The sequence below is a fragment of the Austrofundulus limnaeus genome, unplaced genomic scaffold (genome assembly GCF_001266775.1).
Source record: "Austrofundulus limnaeus strain Quisiro unplaced genomic scaffold, Austrofundulus_limnaeus-1.0 Scaffold76, whole genome shotgun sequence".
Lineage (NCBI taxonomy): Eukaryota > Metazoa > Chordata > Actinopteri > Cyprinodontiformes > Rivulidae > Austrofundulus > Austrofundulus limnaeus.
This window is the reverse complement of record NW_013952478.1, coordinates 736,078-749,998: the sequence shown is the minus strand read 5'-3', so window position 1 is coordinate 749,998 and position 13,921 is coordinate 736,078. Positions and strand designations below refer to the sequence as shown.

The 13,921-nt window shown below is 39.2% G+C and overlaps 1 protein-coding gene across 2 annotated transcripts in view; it reads left to right on the top strand.

Moving 5' to 3' along the window:
• LOC106519387 (tetratricopeptide repeat protein 39C) overlaps window positions 1-13,175 on the top strand; it is a 21,764-nt gene extending 8,589 nt beyond the window's left edge. The window contains exons 4-14 of one of the 2 annotated variants that reach the window (XM_014011042.1): window positions 50-164; window positions 1,472-1,832; window positions 5,770-5,938; window positions 6,174-6,267; window positions 6,360-6,467; window positions 11,148-11,257; window positions 11,364-11,487; window positions 11,594-11,691; window positions 11,773-11,877; window positions 12,662-12,700; window positions 12,772-13,175. In XM_014011042.1, the coding sequence (XP_013866496.1) occupies window positions 50-164; window positions 1,472-1,832; window positions 5,770-5,938; window positions 6,174-6,267; window positions 6,360-6,467; window positions 11,148-11,257; window positions 11,364-11,487; window positions 11,594-11,691; window positions 11,773-11,877; window positions 12,662-12,700; window positions 12,772-12,861 (1,413 nt within the window). In that variant the 3' untranslated portion in view covers window positions 12,862-13,175. Of the gene's footprint in view, window positions 1-49; window positions 165-1,471; window positions 1,833-5,769; window positions 5,939-6,173; window positions 6,268-6,359; window positions 6,468-11,147; window positions 11,258-11,363; window positions 11,488-11,593; window positions 11,692-11,772; window positions 11,878-11,949; window positions 12,425-12,661; window positions 12,701-12,771 lie in introns of those variants that run through there. The other variant, XM_014011043.1, reaches the window with a different exon arrangement.
• The last annotated feature ends 746 nt before the right edge of the window (window positions 13,176-13,921 follow it).

Here is a 13,921-nt window from a genome sequence, read left to right as displayed (position 1 = left end):
GTGTGTGTGTGTGTGTGTGTGTGTGTGTGTGTGTGTGTGTGTGTTACAGATGGACTCCCAAAGGTCAGGTGTGGTTGTTGTGGACCGCCTACAGAGACAGATCATTGTCGCTGACTGCCAAGTGTACCTCGCTGTTCTGTCATTTGTCAAACAGGAAATCTCAGGTAAACAATCCCAATCCTAATCCAGATCATATGATCCTCACTGTGAACAGAGCAAACCAGAAATGTACAGCATGTCTCAGCTATAACAGTTAAAATGTACTATGACGTGAGGATTGGACTGTGGTGCGATGTTCACTGCCTGCCACCAAAAGTAAAAGGGTAATTATGTTTTTGCCCATGTCTGCGTGTTTGTCCGGTTTTAATAAAACTATGCAAACGTAATTATTGGATAAACGCTTACACTGATTAACCTTTTAGAGCAGTGGATCAAACTCTGATACACATAGGGGCCAAAATTAGAAACTTTGTCTAAGCCAAGTGACAATTTTTTCCCAATATTTATTCAAAAAAACAAAGTTATAACAGATTTTTTTAGAAAAACAAATTACGCTTTACAAATAATGTTTTGTATAGCATTTAGAACATGCATAGCCTAGATGATAAAAAAAGATAAATTTTAGAAGAACTCATCATTAGCATTCATTTTGCATGTGTTACTCACTATCAATAACTTTTTCATTTAATATTTCGTAGAGATGCATTTTATCACAATCCAGCAAATCAGGTAATAAAAAAAACAAAATCCCTCACTAGAAGTTAAATGATTTGATGTTTAAGTAAAGAGAATACAGAAAAACATAATTAAAGTCGATTCTCTGTTGCTCTTTCTTCGCCAAAATCAAAGATTATTAAAAACTTCAAAGTTAATTTTGTTGGCTTGAAGGTTGGTCAACATTCATGAGAAGAATGAAATAGATACAGTAACAAAAGCAGAAACCAGTAAACTATTTTACATTTAAAACATTACTTGTGGGGCCAGATTAAATCTCAACAAGGGCCAGTTTTGGCCTGCAGGCCTTGAGTTGGTTTTATGTGTTTTAGAGCCACTCCAATTCAAAATGGATACTGACCTTAAACAACACAAAAATGACTGTAAGTCAGTCAGTTTTACAGATACTGACCTTAAATTTGGTGTGATAGTACCTGAGAATTGTATCTGAGCACTAACACCACATAACGTACTGTAATTTATAAGTATTGACCAAAACAAACATAACTTTGTCTTAGTTTAGAATAAGATGATCTTAGTGTAAAACTGGCATGAAAGACAGTGGGTGATATGTGTTCCGTCAAAGCATGTTAGGCCTTTAATGTCTGGAGCCCATCCAAGCCCAAACCTTAACCCTTACAGATTATTGACACAGCACATGGATAATGTATAGAAACAAAGAGATTTGCATTTAAAAGTAAATATATAACATTTCTATGACTAAACCATGTGTATGTTCTTTATTTTTCCACTTCAGCATACATCAAAGGAGGCTGGATTCTCCGTAAAGCATGGAAGATGTATAATAAATGCCACAGTGACATCAGTCAGCTGCAGGAGACCTCCCAGAGGAGGCCCTCCGGAAACCAGGAGTCCCTCTCGGCCGACAACGCCAACCACAACGCTCCGGTGGAGAACGGCGTGACGGCCGAGGCCCTGGACAGGCTCAAAGGCTCCGTCAGCTTCGGCTACGGCCTTTTCCACCTGTGCATCTCCATGGTTCCTCCACACCTGCTCAAGATCATCAACCTGCTGGGTTTCCCTGGAGACCGCCTCCAGGGTCTGTCCTCTCTTATGTACGCGAGCGAGAGCAAGGACATGAAGGCACCGCTGGCAACGTGAGTGCGCTCAGATTTCTTTATTTCTGACAGAGAGGGACAAATTTAACACACAAAATGAATCAAAGTAAAACTATTGACTTTGAGCTTAGTTAAATCAACTTGGCTGCTCTAAACAGTGTTGGTAAATCAGAAATAGACAGTGGAGACACAGTACTGCTAAGTGGCTAATAACGCAACCAGCTTCTCATTTGCTTTTTTGCTAATGTTGTAAACCGCTAGCCAACTGATTAGCTTCCTCTAAATTGGCTTCTGCTCATTTTAAAACCACTAAAAAATTCATGCGTGTAAAATTTTTATTTTTATAACATTTAAATTTGTAAGTTCACATCTAATAAATAAATAATAAATTATTTTTTAACATAGGCCACATTTACACTGCTCCAAGTGCTTTTATTGTTTGCATTATATTTTTTCTTCTTCCACACAATGTGACTAAAATGCTAAAATATCAGTACTTCACCAGTTAGTGGCATGAATGTTAACATATTAAAATATGGAGAAAATAACCTGTTTAACTTGACTAAAGATCTCACAAAACTTACCTTTCTTAATTAGTATTTTGTATACTATATGTAGCATTTACAATTTCCTTTAAATTAACTCTATTTCCTCTGTTATTAATCATTTCAACTCACAGTCAAAGCTGAATTAAGAGCGGTGACAGGATGAAGGTAAAGTCAGATAGATGCAGGGAAAAAAGGGACACAGCTCAGTTGTTTAGGTTTTAAAGTGGTGTGCATGTGTGAAATAAGCGCCTGTGGTTCAGCCCGTGGAGGTGCTGCCACGCTCGAACCCCGTGGTCACGCAGAAACTGTGTTTCGCGGCGCCACGATGCTACCAGTCAGCTGATCTGCTGAGTGCGAGGCAGCGGAGTAGACGTGTAAACACGTGAACGAGCGCTACAAAACCTGTCCCGTAAAGTCCAGCCTAAGAAAACAAATCAACTCTGAGGCGCTTATTAAAAACGTGCAGTCAGAAATCTGAAGTCTTGTTCATATTGTGACACATGAAGTAAATCTCCCTGTTTGTCTCTCAGATTGTTTTTTTTTATTATGACCTGGATGACAGAATCTTCAGCAGCTTTATAAAATAATGTAATAATAATAAATAATAAGTAATAAATATAAAATTTGGCAGCACGGTGGCTCAGTTGGTAGAGCTGTTGTCTCTCAGCAAGAGGGTTGCTGGATCAAATCCCAGCCTGCGACCTTTCTGGGTGTTGTTTAAACATTCTCCCCATGCATGAGTGGGTTTTCTCCAGGTACTTCAGTTTCTTCTCACAGACCAAAAACATGCACCTTAGCTTCACTGCACTGATATAAAGAACTTGTAAGATTTACTTGAAAAAATCCTCGTAACAATTTGCCCTAACATTTGTAAAGTAAATTTAAATGCTACGAATTCAAGTAATATTTACTCATCATTATCTAGTAAAAGTTACTAAGAAAATAGTTAAAGATTTGTGAATAAATCAGGTAAATTTTACATACCATATTTTTCGGACTATAAGCCGCACCGGACTATAAGCCGCACCCGCCATCAAAAAAAAAAACAAAAACGCGCGAACATCAACATATAAGCCGCACCAGACTATAAGCCGCACCCCCCACCCCCCATCAGTAAAAACAAAAACAAAACACTACACCCAAAATTGTGGTCAAAAAAGTGAATTCAACATCACATTTATTTTTAAGAAAAAGKTTGGCAAGTTCACCGGTACAAAATAATAATAATTGTAATAATAATAATAAAAAAAAACTCTCGGAAAAAAAAGAGGCGAGAGGTCTGGAATTAAAACATAAAAAGCAAACCTTTAGAAATTACCGGTAAAGTTCGGAGGAATACGGTTCATTTAACTGACCTTATTTTGGTAGTTTTCTTTAACMGTGTCTGGTCCAACAAAAAGTCTCATTCGGCGCACTGAAACTGTCGAAATCCTCGTCTTCAGTGTCGGAGTTAAACAAGCTGCGTCACACAGCGGTACCTGTTCAGTTTCTGTGTCACTGTCCTCCCGGGCTGGCTCTGAAGCTGTGGTGTCCTCTTCACTTAGCAGTCCAGCCTTTCAGAACCCATTGGTGATGGTGGACTCATTCACTCTGCTCCACGCTGTTAGGATCCACTGGCAGACATCAGGAAATGWYKCTCTTCACATTCGGCCAGTTTTTGTGAATGATTAATCCCCGTCAGCTGGGAAAAGCCCTCTCGCTCCAGCATACGTCAATGCATGGGATTCCTTCCCCGGGGAGTGCAATGCCGAAAAAAAAAGTCAGCAGCTCTTCACTCGACGTTTATCCACAAACTGGTCCTGGATTAAGCTCCAAAGTTTTTATCAGTCAGATTCCACTGTGAAAAATGTCTGTTTTATCCCCTTTTATGAGTTTTTGGCCATTGACTATCTTTAAATCGCTGCTTCCTGGTACAACAGGAAGCTCTGGAAGCGATTGCTTTTTTCTTTTTTTTTCTTATTTTTTTGAAGCGAGCGGTTGAAGCAAATGGAGCATAAGAGCCCCCTGGTGGCTGAAGAAAAAAATCCACGTATAAGCCGCACCGGACTATAAGCCGCATGGTTCAAAGTTCAGGAAAAAAGTCGCAGCTTATAGTCCGAAAAATACGGTAGTTTGCTCATCTATATCTTGTTATGTATACTTGATCAAATTAAGTAAAATTTATTTTAAAAGTTTATATGTGAAAATAATAATTACAAAAAAATATTAAGTAAATATTTTACCTTTTTATTACAAAAATTACTTATTTATACTATTTATTAATTAATTTTTAAAAATTAGTAAATCATGCTCAATTTCTTTTGATAAATACTACTGGATGCTAGTTTGAAGCTAATTTCTTCAAGTCTGAGCAAGCACAGCTAACACTCGTCCGATCGAAGTTTTTCCTCCTCGTAGTTTTGTTATGCAGACAACTAAATATCACCAACATTATACTGTCAAACTATTGCAACAAATGTTTTCAAGAAGCAAAATAAAGGAGACAACTAATGTATCACTTCTTCTCTTCTCCTCACCTTGAAAAGTAGTGAACCAAGCAACGACGAGGAAAGTAGGAGGAGCATGCAGCCTTGTGTGCGCAGATGAAAATTTTTAGAGCAGAGTAATAGAAGTTACTTAATATTTTCATGTTTGTGTGCTGTCCAAAAAAACATTTAAATGTTACTTATAAAACCATATCAGCATTTACTTTCTTTATACAGTACTTTTGCAATATGAATATAATGTGTATTGTTTATTTTGTAATTTATAGTAGTCTATAGATTATGATATTTATTAGTAAACATTAAAAAGAACTACTTAATTTATTTTAATACACCCAAAAGTTTGTTTTTTTCAGTGTGGTGTACACTACTTCTCAAACAAATGCTTGTTTTGTAAATGTAATTATTTTGAACAAAACCAGGTTAAAGTCTGATTAACTGTTTAAAACGCACCAGTCTGTGAGGAACTTCCAGGCCACTTTATTTGTCCAGACCTGCTACTTCAGTGTTTTTCAAAGTTCCACATCCCAAGTCCACATAAATACACTTAAAACGTGCAATTTTTTTTAAATCTCCACCTGAGAAACATTTTTTGTCCTTTAATCTCAGGGTTTTTTAACCAAAAATTGTTTGTATTTGAGCAGAAGGAACAAATGAACTGGACATTCTTTGTTTTTAAATAAATAATTTGGATGAGGACAAATTTCACCCAAACAGAAAATAGTCCGCTCCTCATAAAACTTGTCAAACCTTTATAGTTAGGTCAGTTAAAATACTGTAAATAAACCAAAGCAACATTCAAAAACTGACTGGTGTTTCAAGGTGGTACTGAACTTTTATCATTTTTCAGTTCAAGATTTCTTTAAAAAAAAAACGGTTAATTCAGAGATTGAAAAAGTGAAAACTGTATCTGAGGACTAATCTGGGTCTTGTTTTGTGGCTCAGGTTGGCCCTCTTGTGGTACCACACGGTCGTGCTGCCTTTCTTCGCTCTGGACGGCTCCGACACAACCGAAGGTCTGCTGGAGGCCAAAGCTATTCTGCAGAGAAAGTCGGTGGTTTACCCCAACTCGTCGCTCTTCATGTTCTTCAAAGGACGAGTTCAACGGTTAGAGGTGTGTGGAGCAGGCTCGGGTTGAAGGGTTTGTCTCTGAGCTGACCGGTTCTGAACAGGCAAAATGTGAAACAAGCCTCTGCCGAAGCACATACTTAGCATGCACGTCACACGAGTCGTTCCCTCACCAGCAGCGGCAGCAGGATATTGGTCTGACTCATCACATGTGCTTGTAGTCCACGTCTAACATGATTACTGTTACCTGTCGATGCGTGTGCTCTCTCCTCTGTCCCCAGTGTCGTATCAACAGTGCTTTGGCCTGTTTCCATGATGCATTAGAGCTTGCATCAGACCAAAGAGAGATTCAGCATGTGTGTCTCTATGAGATTGGTACGTTTGTTCTTGTCAGGTTAGTTCGGACACACGGTGACCGTCGGCTCACACAAACCACCCTGTCCTGTCTCTGCCTGTTTGTGGGTCAGGTTGGTGCAGCATGATAGAGCTGAACTTTGAAGACGGCTTCAGGGCGTTTGAGCGGCTGAAGAACGAGTCGCGCTGGTCACAGTGCTACTATGCCTACTTGACTGGAGGTAAGCTGAACGGACTCGAGCACACAACCAGCAGATGTCAGAAGTAGATAAAAAAGTTTTTAGGCAACCCTCAGCTCCAAAAGACTCAAACACATCGAAAAAGAACGATAACACAAAAATCAAAAGCATGTTCAGGAATTTAGTGAGGATTTCATTTCATCACAGAGTTAAAGGTTTATAGTCTATGACAGGGGTGTCAAACTCAGTTAGATAAAGGGGCCAAAACTTCGTCTGAGCCTTTAGGACCAGTCTCTGTCAATATTTATTTAAAAAATATTCTATAACAAATTATTCCTATAGAAAAACAAATCACCAGTGGTGAGCATGGTTCCCTAATACGTTAACTGCTAATAATGAAAAAATGTTTTTGTTTAGCGGATTAGCTTTTACATTAACTTTGAAAACTGTTAGCGGACCAAATAGCTTCCCTTAAATTAGGTTTTGCCAACTTTAAATCTACTAACAGCTAACTAACAAGCTAACATCAACATGCTTTGTGTCAGTCTCACCAGTCTTCAGCTGGAAGGAGACGAAGATACGTGACACAGACTAAATGAGAGCCATCATAGAGCAGTTAGTGTTAGCTTCTGCTTATTTTCATTTTTTTAGAGTTAGCTTTCACTCACTTTTGTATGTTTATGCTAGGTTCACGCTGAACGCATTTTCAGCGTCAAAAACGTGTTCGATATTTCTAGTTGGATGCTTGTGCACTTTGAGGTCAGACTCTAGACGCGTACGTCAGGAAGAGCCTATTGGTTGTTTTCCCCAGCCAGTCTCTCCTCCTCTGTGTACAATGGTGGATGAAATAAAGAAAGTGCTTTTACTTTATTTACTGAGAGCAAGAGCACGTCATGCTCGATTCATAATTAATTCACCAGATAATTCAGAGACATTCTGAGTTTGAGTTTCACCACTCCAAGAGCTGCTTTCAGAACTATTTTTGGCCCGAGTTCGGTTTGACGAGCTGCTGACCCACATCGGTGTCGATATCTCCTGCCAGGACACCGATTACAAAGAGCTCCTGTCCATCTGTCTCAGGTTAGTAGGCATCATTCAGGAGACCGTCCTGTCGGAAAGTTTGTCACATAATGAGGTCTCCCTTTTTGGTTGATGCTCCGCGTCGAGCTACAAAAGTTCAGATTTTCTAACTCCAGCTGCTTTGGGTGCTTAGCACTCAAACCGCATGTACCGCTTCAAAACGTGCCACGCTAAATGTGCTAGATGAGGCTTCTTGACGCCCCTAGACGCGCGTCCACCATAGACTTGGCATGTAAACCTGATGCTCAAAATGCGTTCAGTCTGAACCTAGCATTAGCAATTTAGCATTAACAAAGCTACAGTTTTAGTTAGCAGACTGTGAGTTAATGAAGCTAATTTTTTTTGTTAGCTGTGCCCACCACTGGAAATTACCCTCTTCTAAATTATATTATGTAGAATTTAGAACGTGCATAATGTAGCAAATTAATAAAATAGACTACATTTAGAAAGACATCTTATTACAATCCAGCAAATCAGTTAAAGGGGCAATATCATGTAAAATCAACTTTTTTGAGTTTTATATCATGTTATAATATTATCTTCTCATCAAAAACATGTCCAGAGTCTTACTTTGACTCATTCATGCGCGTTTGAGAAATCCTGTGCTGTCCTGAGGCAGCAGGCAGGGGAGCAGAAACTACCAGTTGGGACTAGAACCACCTTTTGGGACCAGCTCCTCTGGTCTGTGTCTCCAAGCCGAGCTTCCTCGTCACAGAGCACACCTCCCCACCCCGCCCATGACTCCTGCAGACTCTCGGCACCAACAAAGCAAACAAATGGTGAAACTGAAACTATCTGCTGAGCTCCCTAACACTACTCCTGAGCGCAGTCCTTTTCAGATTCAAAAATGTATTTTCAGATGCCAAGTAAACTGCACTGAGCTTTCATATCACAGCCCCCCCCCCCCCACACACACACACACACGTTGAAATGGGCGGGACAGAAGCAGAAGGTGGTTCTTAAAGAGACAGATGCCAATTTCAAGGTGTTTAGAAACGGAAATGATGAGAAGAGTTTTTCTATTTAAACATAAAAAACAGCATTTTAATAACAATTGAAGATGACATAGATGCTTTATTACATTATAGAACTTAAATATATGCCTGAAAAACATAATATTGCCCCTTAAAAAAAGAAAAGTCTCACTAAAATCCAATTATTTCAGTAAAATAAGAAAAAAACGGAAAAAAAGACAATGAAAGTCGATCTTCTGTCCCTCTGTCCACCAAATTTAAAAAAATACTGAAAAAAGTTGGCCAACTGTACTAAACCCAGCAACAACAACAACAAAAAAACTAACTTACATTTAATATATTAACTTTGGGGTGAGATGTAATCTTAATGAGGACCAGATTTGGCCCGTGGGCCTTACGTTTGACACCTTTGGTCTATGAGAAGGCCTAGTCTGGGGGTTGTGTGATGAAAATTGTATAGTTTTGCCACTCTTACCACCTGCTGAGACCCTGTCTTGCACATTGCCCCCAGTCAGAACCAGTTCTCCCATCACTATGAGCTGAGCTTCATATGATTGGTCAGAAATTTGGGGGGGGTTGTTTATGTGAAATGGCTACAGTGAGCTGATCTCTGAGCATCGTAAGAAAAATACAGCCAACTTTACAACTGATGCGTGCTTAACAACCCAAGTAGAAAAAATTAACAAGGTTGAGTCAGGTTCTTTGAATGAGTTCTTTGTTAAAACTTTTCATTTTGTCCAAAAAGCTTCTTCAGTCTGAGGAGTTTCAGGTGAACTCAGTCATAAGCAGTATCTTCACATCGCAACTAAAAATCATTAAGAAAGTCAAGTAAAATTTAATAAAATTATAAAACAACTTGTGGAAGGAGATTGGACAGTTTTGTGCACGCTTGTTAATTTGTATTTAACATTGTGAAAGTACATCCATAACCCTCAGTGATTAAACCATAGAACAAACACGTGTTTAGTAGCACAATATGGTCCACTTCCTTCAGCTTAGTTATGAAAGGTGACTTCTATCTTAGCATTACAACTTTTTTTTACCTTACTGTAATAGCTGGATGAGACATCTGGTATCTCGCAGGGTTTTATCATCTTGACCGTTATCACTCTGACTGTTTGTCCCTAATTTAAAGGGACACCTCCCCCAGCCTGAAGGAGATAAAACTCTTCCTTTCCTTTCCTCATTACTTCTGTCTGGGTTGAGTAATAAGGAGTGAATTCACTCTCATAGGGTTTGTCACAAAAAGTGTCCGAGTGTCAGCAGTGTCCAACTATCAGTTCTGCTTGCTGAGTTTTAGGTATAAAATTTATCAGAAATAAAAATAGGAGTGGTCTTTCAGGTCCCATGTAATTACCCTCCCACAAACTTTTAGAAACTCCAGGTGCACCAATAAATTGGCCAGTCAATTTATCAGCACTGAATTCCTAAATTTTGGGAGATCAGAGATCAGTCAATACTTAGAAAAGATCAGCTTCTCCTCTACCTCCATAAAGGTCTGAAAATCTGCCACTGTCTCCTTTTGCTCTGCTGTGAGCACTATTTAATGTCCAGTTACAAGTTTGTATTGTTTCAAGGGTATTGTTCAATGTTTTTCAATAAAATAAGATTGGAGCATTGATGACAGAAACGCCTTCTCCGGCAGGAGAGAAACCCAGACTGGTACGACTCATGAGGTGCTCAAAAAAATAGGAAAAGTTTATTAACACAGGCTTGCTTCACTGGACAGGCAAAAAAAACTCGAGAACTTCTGCAAGGCAGGTAATGGTCATCAAAAAACTCAGGTTACATCAAGACTTGTGAAATACAAAAATACTTGGAAAGGTTACTCACAGAACAGGACCCGAAAGGGGACAGTTAATCAGGGTTGCCATGGGTCCTTGAAGACCTTGAAAGTTTGTGAATTTGAAAAAAAAATGATTTCAAGGCCCTGGAAAGTCTGTGAAAACAGCCAAAAATTACACTTGTCCTTGAAAGTTCTTCAATGTTTTTTTGGGGATTGAAATTATCAATTCACATGACTGATTTTCATCATTTTTTTAAAAAATTAATTATAAAATTAAAAAAATTACTTACATTTGTTGCGGTGGATAACTCAGGATTACGGTAAACTGACATCATTGTTTCTGACTCAACAACTTCTATGTTGTTCAGTTTTTCATTGAATTTACATGATATTAAACGTGTTTATTGGTAACATTCTGCGGTAGCAGTAGGTAATTGCGTGGTTCTTTAATTTGAGGAAATTGGTACTGGAAAGTCCTTGAAAGGTCCTTGATTTTGATGTTTGCCAAGGTGTGGGAACCCTGATAAATGCACCCACAACCAGACAGACACAGAACAGAACTTAAACACACTGACTGATAGGAGATAGGAGGAGTGGAAACACCTGGGAACACAAGGGAAACACAATCAGTGTAAAGGGGATACACCTGAGACAAACAGAAGGCTGACAGAACCAAACAAAGCCAAAACCCCACTATGAGAATTGAAGGTGTATTGTGACCTTATAACACCAGACAGTGTCAGGTATTTGAAAAATCGATATTGGCCAAAATCCAAATCAGCAGGTCAGACTTTTTAAAGATCTTCCAGAAAACTGCAGTGGGTGCACCCCTAAGTGTGTTCAGTCTGTGTGGTGTTTGAGTCTCACTGTTTCTCCTCTCAGTGTGTCAGGGAGCTTCTGGAGACCTGGATGGAGCGAATGAAGTTTTCAAAGAAGTTCAGAAGCTGTTCAAGAGAAAAAACAACCAGATAGAGCAGTTTGCTGTCAAAAGGGTTGGTCTTTGTGCAACTTCTTACATCTGTTTTTCTTTTCCCTGTTTTGTGAAAATGATTACAAATGTGTTGTTTCCCCACAACCCCCACCCCCCGGCACATGCAGGCTGATAGACTGAGAAAGGTCTCACCCACCAGGCAGCTTTGCATCCTCGGGGTAGTCGAAGTCCTGTATCTGTGGAAAGCGCTCGCAAACTGCTCACCATCCAAGCTGCAGATAATGAATCAGGGTTAGTGCAAAACACGAGACAAACCTGACCACTTCAGCTTCGGCCACATGCTGTACGTGCTTTTGTTTTTTGTCTTGCGTGAGCGTTTCCTGTGGTTCGCACTCAGTGTTGCAGAGCTTGGACGAACCTTCGTGCAGAGGCCTGAAACATCTCCTCCTCGGTTCCATTCACAAATGCCACGGGAACATAAGAGATGCTGTTCAGGTAGTAATCCAGTCTGAAAGTTTTAGCTAATCTAAACTAAGGATTCCTCTCATCTGCTCTCTCATCTTGCCTGTGGTCCAGTTCTTCCAGCTGGCTGTTAGAGACGAGTACGGACGGCAGATCAACTCGTATATTCAGCCGTACGCCGTCTATGAGCTGGGATGTATACTCCTAGCAAAACCAGAGGTTAGTCTTCTGCATGCAGCATGGAAATCTGCCTCTGAAAGGCTGATGATGTTTGTTTTCTGTGTGTAAAAGTGTTGGATATACAACTGCAAGTTACTAACATTTGGAGTCAATGTGATTCAAGATATCTGCCACAGCCAACGGACCTTAACAAACAGGTCAAGTTTACAAATATTAAGCTAAAATGTGGTGTGGTAAAGATGACTTGCAGTGGTGGGCACAGTTCCACTAACCTGCTAAAAATTGAACTATTTTTGTGGTTAGTGGTTTAGCACTCGCATTAACTTTATAAATATTTAACGTTCTCCACTCCTAATAATACTACCAGTCATTTTGTATACCGCTAATAAGTTTGGATAACATCCTGCCACTATTGCCCCCTTTCCACTGTAGCCTCTTCAGCACGGTTCCACTTGGCTCTCCACGGTTCCAAGGCTTTTCCAGTAGCAAGGATCCATGGAACCAGTCCCTTTTTCAGAACTTACCATGAGTGAGAGGTCTGAGGCAGGATGTTTAGAAGGAAGTGAGAGAAACAGAGGGGTGTGGTTAAAAAAAAAACCATATCACCATTTATGTTATTGACACATGATTGTTAAGTATTAGCAGTTTAGAATTAGCTTTTGCCATTATTTTTTTCTGTGTAGCATCTTAGCAGTAGCGGCAGTAAGTAATTTGTGTAGTGGTTTAGATGTTAGCAAAGCTAACATTTTGGTTAGCTGTGCCCACCACCGATGAATCGTTTATCTGATCATTTACTCAGATTTTTTTCTGTTAATCATTTCAGACAGTGGCAAAGGGGAGATCATTCCTACTTCAAGCTAAGGTAAAAAATAAATAAATAAAGACTTAAACGACACATCACAGCGACTGATCACGTTTTTTACTCAATTTCAGGAGGATTTCACAGGCTACGACTTTGAAAACCGACTTCACGTTCGCATCCATTCAGCTTTGGCCTCATTGAAAGAAGTCGTGCCTCAATGACTCCACGAGGGAACGCTTTGTTGAACCAAGCTTTGCCCAAAGTTACAAGTCGTTCACGGCCACTGTTTAACATTCTGGTGAAAAGTCAAATTCCTTTTTTTTAATTGTTTTTAAATGATCAGAAGACATAGTTTGAGAACATGTTTGTCATGTCAGAGTGAAGTTAAAGTGCCATCGCTGTGCATTCATAAAGCGACAGATGCTGACCATACAACTTGTGTTGCTTCAAGCTAAATATTAACACTAGATTTTCTTTACTACAACTAGTAAATATTCCACAACAGAATGATTAAAAAAATGGAATTCAATAAGACAACTCTGGACTTTTATTGGGTGTTTTAGACAAGCTTTAGCTAAAAGGCCCAACATACTCAATCTGAACTGAACAGTCTACTCTTGGTCATGTATGATCGTTTTCAGCTTTCCTATGGCGTAACGCTCCTAATAAACCCCACCCTCCTGATAAATCCCTCCCTCCTGATAAACCCCTTCTTCCTGATAAACCCCTCCCTCCTGATAAACCCCTCCCTCCTGATAAACCCCTCCTGATAAACCCCTCCCTCCTGATAAACCCCACCCACCTGACTAACAAGTGAAGTTATGAACAGTTAGTATATTATTTGTTGTGGATTGCTCTTTGAATAACTTCAGTTTGAAGAAATAGAGTTTAAGTCTGACAGGATAGATGAGCAAGTAGTTAATCGAAATGCAGCCAAAGTGAAAGACCTGCATCTTTACACAAGTCCAGTCTCCAAAATTACTCTGCAGTTCAAACAAATGTCATGTCATAAATCTTTATTCAGCCCCATGGGCAACATGGTTGCCCTCAAAGGGCCAGTTGTAATTAACTTCAATGTTTTGTGTTTATTTTTAAAATGTATTCATTCTTTCATTCATTTAAATAAACTAAAGAAATCTATATACAATAAAAATAAAATGCAAGTCATAAATAAAATGAAAGGACGCAGAAAGAAGAAAAATTCTAATATCTGCCTATTTTTTCAACCCAAAATTAAATTTTAACAAAAGTCAATATAAGGTCCTTCCCAAACACAATTCA